This window comes from Drosophila busckii, chromosome 3R, assembly GCF_011750605.1.
Source record: "Drosophila busckii strain San Diego stock center, stock number 13000-0081.31 chromosome 3R, ASM1175060v1, whole genome shotgun sequence".
Classification (NCBI taxonomy): domain Eukaryota; kingdom Metazoa; phylum Arthropoda; class Insecta; order Diptera; family Drosophilidae; genus Drosophila; species Drosophila busckii.
Window position 1 is genome coordinate 7,911,352 of NC_046607.1, and position 9,044 is coordinate 7,920,395.

At 40.1% G+C, this 9,044-nt stretch overlaps 3 protein-coding genes across 3 annotated transcripts; 2 read left to right on the top strand and 1 right to left on the bottom strand.

Moving 5' to 3' along the window:
• Positions 1-379: 379 nt before the first annotated feature.
• Positions 380-1,262, bottom strand: LOC108602465 (CG34432). The gene has a single exon (XM_017990589.1). It carries the CDS (start codon positions 1,211-1,213, stop codon positions 509-511), a length of 705 nt encoding a protein of 234 aa, XP_017846078.1. The 5' UTR covers positions 1,214-1,262; the 3' UTR covers positions 380-508.
• A 411-nt stretch (positions 1,263-1,673) lies between these two features.
• On the top strand, positions 1,674-8,098 carry LOC108604750 (prolyl 4-hydroxylase subunit alpha-2). Its single transcript, XM_017994337.2, has 9 exons — positions 1,674-1,830; positions 2,049-2,351; positions 2,413-2,603; positions 2,662-2,792; positions 2,848-3,300; positions 3,353-3,406; positions 3,459-3,624; positions 3,680-3,724; positions 8,026-8,098. The coding sequence occupies exons 1-9, from the start codon at positions 1,739-1,741 to the stop codon at positions 8,040-8,042; spliced, it is 1,452 nt and encodes a 483-aa protein (XP_017849826.2). The 5' UTR covers positions 1,674-1,738; the 3' UTR covers positions 8,043-8,098.
• LOC108604749 (prolyl 4-hydroxylase subunit alpha-2) lies at positions 5,707-8,100 on the top strand. Its single transcript, XM_017994336.2, has 8 exons — positions 5,707-6,112; positions 6,350-6,652; positions 6,714-6,904; positions 6,963-7,093; positions 7,149-7,601; positions 7,654-7,707; positions 7,760-7,925; positions 7,981-8,100. Exons 1-8 carry the CDS (start codon positions 5,916-5,918, stop codon positions 8,040-8,042), a joined length of 1,557 nt encoding a protein of 518 aa, XP_017849825.2. The 5' UTR covers positions 5,707-5,915; the 3' UTR covers positions 8,043-8,100.
• The last annotated feature ends 944 nt before the right edge of the window (positions 8,101-9,044 follow it).

The window sequence follows — 9,044 nt, forward strand, 5'->3', positions numbered from 1 at the left end:
AGGGGTACAACGTTGACATTTTAACAGGTCACAGGTGCTTTTGTTGTCCGCATTAGATTTGCCAAACACACACACACATCCCTCTCTCTAATAGTCTATCTGTCTCTGTATGTGTGGGGCCTTTTTGTTAGCAAGTCTGCCCATTTGGCTGTAAAATTTATTTCATTTTACCGGCCCTCCCTGTTGGGTCCACTACACGCGTGACGCTGACAGTTTTATGGCAAAGTTAAGCCGATATCAACGACAGGACAGAGAGGACGACGACACCGCTGCCCACTGTCCACCCCATAAAAGTGTAAAATTTAAAGCCGCGTGAGTGAGTGAGTACCTTTGCCAACAAGTGGGCGGTGGGCGGCAATGCTTGGGATTTGTATGCAGCATATTTGTTTTTTATTCAAAAAGGTTTTTAGGTTTTCCGCAAAGCTTTACAATGAATTCATTCATGGTTAAAGCAGATAACAGATTGCCGCATGGCATGGTATATAGAAAGCTCCGCTTTCATAGTATTTTAAATATGCAATTGATCGCTAGATGAGAAGTCTCTAAACCATTCGTATTTCTCCAAACGGTCCTGCACCAGCTCGCCGAATACATAGAGACGCAGGGGCAGGTACTCGCCCTCGGCCTTGCGCATATAGTAGGCGGTAATCTTAATATCAATGAGTATTGTGGCATGCAGCAAATAGAGGATGCCACAGGCTAGTGAGGCGATTGACTGCGAGCGCATGAAGTGAAAAAACGGATGCACTGGCTCATCCTTCTGGTAGACACCCTCCTCGGGCTCTGTGCCCCTGTACAGCAAGTGAAAGTCTCGCTCCGCATCCCACATGGTCGTCACGGCAATAACGGTAAAAGCAAATGAAGCAGCGCTCGCCTTACAGATCTCCATGCAAAGCGATGGAATATGTCCCGTACAGATGTTGATGCTCTGGAATAGAGTGAGCACCATAAAGACATAGAAGGTCACCAGATAGAAGTAGTGAATCATCTGCTTCTCCCAGGGCAGCATTTCGAGATCGACGCTCATAAATCCACTGATATGAAAAGCCATGCAGAACATATTGAAGATCGTCTCAACGGTATAAAAGAGAAACATAATCGGTCGCAGATTTGAGTCCGGTGCTAGGATAATGTATGCATCTTTCTCATCCTTGTCTACTTTGTCCTCGTTCTCGTCCGATCTATTTGCGGTTTTTGCAAATGTCACATTCATTTTTACAAAATTTTCACATTAAAAATAAAGTTGACTTAAAATTTTTGATTACTTTGTTGAAATGCTTATTGTTATTGTTTTTATGCTGATTAATCAGTTTGCGATAAGACCAGACCGTTTAGCCGGCTAAAAGAAAAGCAGAAAGCAAAACTAAAAATATAAATTGTTTGTTAAATTGGCAGCGTCTTCAGTTTTGTCGCGTAATTAAACTTTGCGTGCCGTGATATCAAAAGTGAGTCGCTTATCAATTGCCCGGGGGAAGCCAAAACAATAAAAACAACACGGTCTTTCTTCATTGCTCAAAGTATTTTCTGCACCTAAACGTGTACTTTTCTTAACTTTTATCTGCTGTCAACATCAGAAGCAATTGCCAACTGCTCGACTGTTGACAGTTGGCAGCAGCACGTAGCCCAAGCAAGAATGCATACGGCGTTAATTCTAGCAACTACTTTAAATTTTCTTTTACTGCAAATTAGCGCGCAGCAAACCGAAAATGAGGTAAGTCACTCCACATCGGTGGCAGGCATGGTCAAGCTGCTGGACGTGGAGTCCAAGCTCATAGAGAATCTGGATAACTATGCCACGCAGCTGGAGCGTAAACTTGAAGCCGTACGCAGGTAAGCGGAAGCGATATATACAGGGTGTTCCGTGCTATATGCGAGCTAGCTGTGATCATAGGCTACAATTTTTGTTCTCTCTCCATTTATTTATTTAATCATTTTTGAACTTGATGTAATTGAATTAAGAACCAAAATTGGATTAAATATATATATGATCAAAATAACATGTGACACCCTGTATAGCATATGAACTCAACTTTCCAAATCAAATGCAGCTACGTTGCGGATATGCGTGCGGAGAATGATAAAGCCAAGCAGCAAACAGAGTCGTATCTATCGAATCCATTGAATGCCTTTGCGCTCATACGTCGCATGCATCAGGATTGGCTATATTGGCGTCTCTATATGGAGCAACCTGTGGGGCACGAGCAGGCAGCTTATGTGCCACAAATGCAGCAACATTTGCCCACTAGCACAGATCTGGAGGAAGCAGCGGCGTCTATACATCGCATACAACTCACCTATGATATGAAGGCAGCCGACATGAGCTCGGGTCTGCTCAATGGCAGGCAGTACAAGTACGTAGCAATCAATTAACAAATTGCTTTCTATTTTTAACGCTAATAAAATTTGTTGCAGTGTAAGTTTGAGTAGCTTGGATAGGTACGCGCTGGGCAAGCATCACTTTGATAGACAGAACTTTGGCGAAGCTTGCCAGTGGATATATCAAGCTATTCAATGGCTAGATGGCAAGAATAAGCTGCCGCGTCCCTTGGCCTTGGATCGCGCCGAGCTGTTTCAGTTATATGGCGAGGCACTTATCAAAATGAGTGAGTAGCAAGTGAAATAAGGCATGGATTAGTTTGATTTAATTGTATTTATTAACAGATCGCTTTAACGACGCACTTCAGGTGTTTAATAATGCAGTTGCTTTTAAGCAAGATAATGCACAGCTCTTGCAACGCAGATTGGAAGTGGAAGCTCTGACAAGAACGAATGCGCATTTACCGCCCCAGCGAGTAGGTTTGATTATCTTTACCCAACTTGAACTGCAGCTAATGGTTCTCTTCACAGTATTCAATTCCACAGCCTGGCGCCTATGAGCTTGGCTGTCGCGGTGGTTATCCATCTAAATCCAATTTGTACTGTTTCTACAATCATACGACATCCGCATTTCTGCGCTTGGCCCCCATTAAAATGGAGCTGCTTGCTCTGGATCCCTACATGGTGCTTTATCATGATATCCTAACATCCAAAGAGATTCAGGAGCTACAATATTATGCCGTCCCCAATCTAATGCGTGCCACAGTCTTTGATGCCAAAACCGGTCGCAATAATGTCGTCAAAACGCGCACCTCAAAGGTCACCTGGTTGCCCGATGCACACAGCGAGCTCACTAGACGTCTCAATCGACGCATTACGGACATGACTGGCTTTGATATGTACGGCTCTGAAATGCTGCAGGTGATGAACTATGGCCTAGGCGGTCATTACGACAAGCATTTTGATTACTTCAATGCCACAACTGTAAGTACTTGACATTGAATAAAGCAACAGTTAAAAAAATGCAATCTTACAGGCCCCCGAATTGACTAAAATGAATGGCGATCGTATTGCCACTGTGCTCTTCTATGTAAGTAGTTCCGATATTCTCAGATTATTTAATTCTTTATTATATTACTTAGCTAACTGATGTCGAACAAGGTGGCGCTACAGTCTTTCCCAACATAGGCAAAGCAATATTTCCCAAGCGTGGCACCGCCGTCATGTGGTACAATCTGCGGCATGATGGCAATGGTGATCCTCAAACTCTGCATGCTGCCTGTCCCGTCATTGTGGGCTCCAAATGGGGTAAGCAGCTTAACAAGTTGAAACTTTATTAGCTAAAAATTCAAATTTTTGCTAGTTACCAACAAATGGATACGTGAGCGCCAACAGCTTTTTACTAGACCCTGTGAGAAGATGTAAGCCGGACAAGCTTTAATTCTTGGAATATATATACTCATGCTCACTCTTAAGTAAACAATGAAAGTCTAATGGAAGCCTTAAAGTATTATTATAATTTTAAAATTCTGTGAAATTGCAAATCGCTTTTATTGTTTAATTTAGAAGCAATCACAAACCCTAAAAAATAAACAGCCTCTCCTTTATTGTATTTAATTAACTTGCATACAGTGTGGAATTAAAATAAATTTATAATTTTTGTTTGTTTTTATAAGTAGTAACTAATTGCAGTCAAATAGCTTTACAACAAGCAAGAACAGTTCCTCTTGAATATGAATATGAATAATTTACTCGCATATCATTTATTCTTTTGAACTTTAAAAGTATATAGAATGATTTAGTCATGTTTTAATCCGATTTGTAATTTATACATTTCAATAGCCCAATAATCTTAGTTTGGAATTTGGCCAGTACTAAAAGGTACACAAATAATTTATTTGGGCTTATCAAAAACTACTCAACATCGATCAATCTGCTCGACGAAGCAAAATAATAGCATTTACTTGAGTGCACACCTTACTGGGCTTTCTTTTCGTAGAATTTGCTCATTATTTACTTTTCACTGATTGCAAATTAAATTAATTAAAGTTAAAACGAAAATAAAACACATGCATCATATAAACGTGACACTTTTAGATTCATATAGACTTAATCAAAGTTCATTTTTAAAGTGTTTAAATATTATATGCTTTTATAATAGCAAATGGAATGATAAAAATGATGGTATGTATGGTACATTCGTTCAACTCTGGAGCTGGATGATCCAGGTGTTCGTCCATTTCCATTAAGGCTTCAGCTTCATCAGCAAGAACAGCAAATCGATTGCTTCGTATGGCAGAGAAAGAGCGGTTGCTCCCATCTTTTCGATCTTCGGTACCGTTAATCGATTGTTTATTTTTATACACTTTGGCATTTTTAAAAAAATTATTATTAGGGTATTATGAAGTTGCTCAAATGTATGTAACAGGCAGAAGGAGGCGTGACAGACCCCATAAAGTATATATATTCTTGATCAGCCCGACGAGCTGGTCGATATAGGCATGTCCGTCTGTCCGTCCGGCCGTCTGTAGCGCCAAAATTTCAGCAACTATTAGAGCTAGAGCAACCAAATTTTGTATGAAGGTGCTCTCCAGGACACTACGCTTTTATATTTTTTTTTATTTCTCCCCGCAAATCGAAAAAAAACGATATATAAGGCAGTACAAAAATCTTTAAAATTCTGAAATAAATCACAATTACCTTGTCATGTTTCGACCGATTGTAAAATTCAGAACGATCGGATAAATAACTTAGGAACTATTTTACATTTCCATTTTCAATATAGACAGCGGGTTGTGGGCGGCGCTCATACAAACGACGCTGCCGACGCTACAGCGAAAACGAGCTGTGACGCGTTAGCTTTTTGTGTATGTGTTTGTGAGTGCATGCGTGTGTTTGCTGCGATGCCAAAGTATATTTAAAAGTTGGTGGCGTCCAACTTTAATTTGTCCACTTGTTGGCAATGGTTTTAGTATCCTTTGGTATTTTTTCTTCCAAAAGGCATTTGGAAGAAGCCTCCAATTTCAGTTTTTTCGGCTTACGTCGTAAGTGACGGAAGATGTAGAGAATCTATATGGCGAAGCTGTTGAAGCCACTGAATATATAGATTATGTATTAAGATTATTATAGGAAGTAAGTATCATAACCTTCAACAATTAATAATAACCTTCAACAATTAAATCGACATGTCTATAAAATGCGGAAGCTTTAGAAAGAAGACGATACATTGCTTTCTTTCTCATTTTTACTTGATAATTAAAAAAAATATCTTCTAGATTTTGTCCGAAATATCTCAAATAAATATATATGCTGCGTCAAATATCCAAAGATTTTAGAATTTTCATTTGGATTATTTTAGTTACGATAAATTGGAGCTTCTAGCATTCATAGTGAACAGCTTCAAATGTTGTTCACAGAAATATTTTTAGATCTTGTCTGTGATATCTCAAATAAAATTATATGCTGCGACAAATTTTCAGAGATTAATTCATAGCGAAAAAAGGATTTTGTTTCTACAGCGTCTTCAATTTGTCGCATGATATCAAAAGTGAGTCGCTTATCAATAGACTGGGGGAAGCCAGAACGTAGTCCAAATAAGAATGCACACGGCGATAATTCTAGCAACTGCTTTAAGTTTGCTTTTGCTGCAAATTAGCGCGCAGCAAACCGAAAATGAGGTAAGTCACTCCACATCGGTGGCAGGCATGGTCAAGCTGCTGGACGTGGAGTCCAAGCTCATAGAGAATCTGGATAACTATGCCACGCAGCTGGAGCGTAAACTTGAAGCCGTACGCAGGTAAGCGGAAGCGATATATACAGGGTGTTCCGTGCTATACGCGAGCTAGCTGTGATCATAGGCTACAATTTTTGTTCTCACTCCATTTATTTATTTAATCATTTTTAAACTTGATGTAATTGAATTAAGAACCAAAATTGGATTAAATATCAAATATTTCGTGTATTCGTTTGATCAAAATAACATGTGACACCCTGTATAGCATATGAACTCAACTTTATTCCAAATCAAATGCAGCTACGTTGCGGATATGCGTGCGGAGAATGATATAGCCAAGCAGCAACCGGAGTCGTATCTATCAAATCCATTGAATGCCTTTGCGCTCATACGTCGCATGCATCAGGATTGGCTACATTGGCGTCTCTATATGGAGCAACCTGTGGGGCACGAGCAGGCAGCTTATGTGCCACAAATGCAGCAACACTTGCCCACTAGCACAGATCTGGAGGAAGCAGCGGCGTCTATACATCGCATACAACTCACCTATGATATGAAGGCAGCCGACATGAGCTCGGGTCTGCTCAATGGCAGGCAGTACAAGTACGTAGCAATCAATTAACAAATTGCTTTCTATTTTTAACGCTAATAAAATTTGTTGCAGTGTAAGTTTGAGTAGCTTGGATAGGTACGCGCTGGGCAAGCATCACTTTGATAGACAGAACTTTGGCGAAGCTTGCCAGTGGATATATCAAGCTATTCAATGGCTAGATGGCAAGAATAAGCTGCCGCGTCCCTTGGCCTTGGATCGCGCCGAGCTGTTTCAGTTATATGGCGAGGCACTTATCAAAATGAGTGAGTAGCAAGTGAAATAAGGCATGGATTAGTTTGATTTAATTGTATTTATTAACAGATCGCTTTAACGACGCACTTCAGGTGTTTAATAATGCAGTTGCTTTTAAGCAAGATAATGCACAGCTCTTGCAACGCAGATTGGAAGTGGAAGCTCTGACAAGAACGAATGCGCATTTACCGCCCCAGCGAGTAGGTTTGATTATCTTTACCCAACTTGAACTGCAGCTAATGGTTCTCTTCACAGTATTCAATTCCACAGCCTGGCGCCTATGAGCTTGGCTGTCGCGGTGGTTATCCATCTAAATCCAATTTGTACTGTTTCTACAATCATACGACATCCGCATTTCTGCGCTTGGCCCCCATTAAAATGGAGCTGCTTGCTCTGGATCCCTACATGGTGCTTTATCATGATATCCTAACATCCAAAGAGATTCAGGAGCTACAATATTATGCCGTCCCCAATCTAATGCGTGCCACAGTCTTTGATGCCAAAACCGGTCGCAATAATGTCGTCAAAACGCGCACCTCAAAGGTCACCTGGTTGCCCGATGCACACAGCGAGCTCACTAGACGTCTCAATCGACGCATTACGGACATGACTGGCTTTGATATGTACGGCTCTGAAATGCTGCAGGTGATGAACTATGGCCTAGGCGGTCATTACGACAAGCACTTTGATTACTTCAATGCCACAACTGTAAGTACTTGACATTGAATAAAGCAACAGTTAAAAAAATGCAATCTTACAGGCCCCCGAATTGACTAAAATGAATGGCGATCGTATTGCCACTGTGCTCTTCTATGTAAGTAGTTCCGATATTCTCAGATTATTTAATTCTTTATTATATTACTTAGCTAACTGATGTCGAACAAGGTGGCGCTACAGTCTTTCCCAACATAGGCAAAGCAATATTTCCCAAGCGTGGCACCGCCGTCATGTGGTACAATCTGCGGCATGATGGCAATGGTGATCCTCAAACTCAGCATGCTGCCTGTCCCGTCATCGTGGGCTCCAAATGGGGTAAGCAGCTTAACAAGTTGAAACTTTATTAACTAAAAATTCAAATTTTTGCAAGCTACCACCAAATGGATACGTGAGCGCCAACAGCTTTTTACTAGACCCTGTGAGAAGATGTAAGCCGGACAAGCTCTATTCTACAATTCTATTAAACTTCGATATATATTCAATGGGACTCCAAAAAAATTTATAGTAAAAAAAAAATTTATACTTGAAAACGGGTGGGCCGATTTGGCTCAAATTTTTTTTCTGTTGTAGGTAAATTACAGGAAAATGTCAGAACGTAATAAAATTTTTGGAAAACCTTCCAGGGTAATAGTGAAAAACAGATAATTAAAATATCAAATTACAGTACTGTGTTGACATATACGTCAAAGTAAAAATGAGGCGTCTCATTTTTTTTCGTTTTGACGAAGTAGATCCAGCGAAAAAGGTATTCGAAGCAAAAACCAACGAAGGGGACGACCAAGAAGAATCAAGTGGAGGAGAGCCTATCCAAACTGGAGGTTATGAATTGGATAAGGAGCGCACAAGCAGAGGCGCCTGGAGGGAGTTTTTGAGGTATGTCGTAACCCGATAACGGGTTGCTGTGGCCACCTAAGTAAGTAAGTAAGCTCTACGTTGCATGTTCGCGTGTTTGTTTTTGCGCCGAAAAATTAGTCTAAAAACATAGTATTTCATATCGCTCTCTAATAAATAAAATAAATTAATTTGCCATTCTAATTATCAGTGTTTGACTATTACCCTGGGCTTATATAAAGTAATCGAACAAATGCGAGGCAAAGTTCGCCGGTTCCTTTAGTAAGTTATAGAAAGTATGTAGGACAAAGAATAACCTTCAATGAAGATTTTTTAATAAAAAAATCAAAATAATCAATCTTAAAATCATAGAAATTTATATGAATTTTATAATCATGGTTAGAGAGTTTGAGCAATTATTGCGTCAACTGTGTAAATTGGAATTGAATTGAAAACCAATTAGGTCTATGAACAGTTTATTTACTAAAGCTCATGTCCCAGTGTCAGCGGCCGTGGCCCTAGGAGACGGAACTATGAACATGAACACGTATGCAAAATCATAGACAAACAAATTTCCGGCGTAATCACTTTACACACTTAACA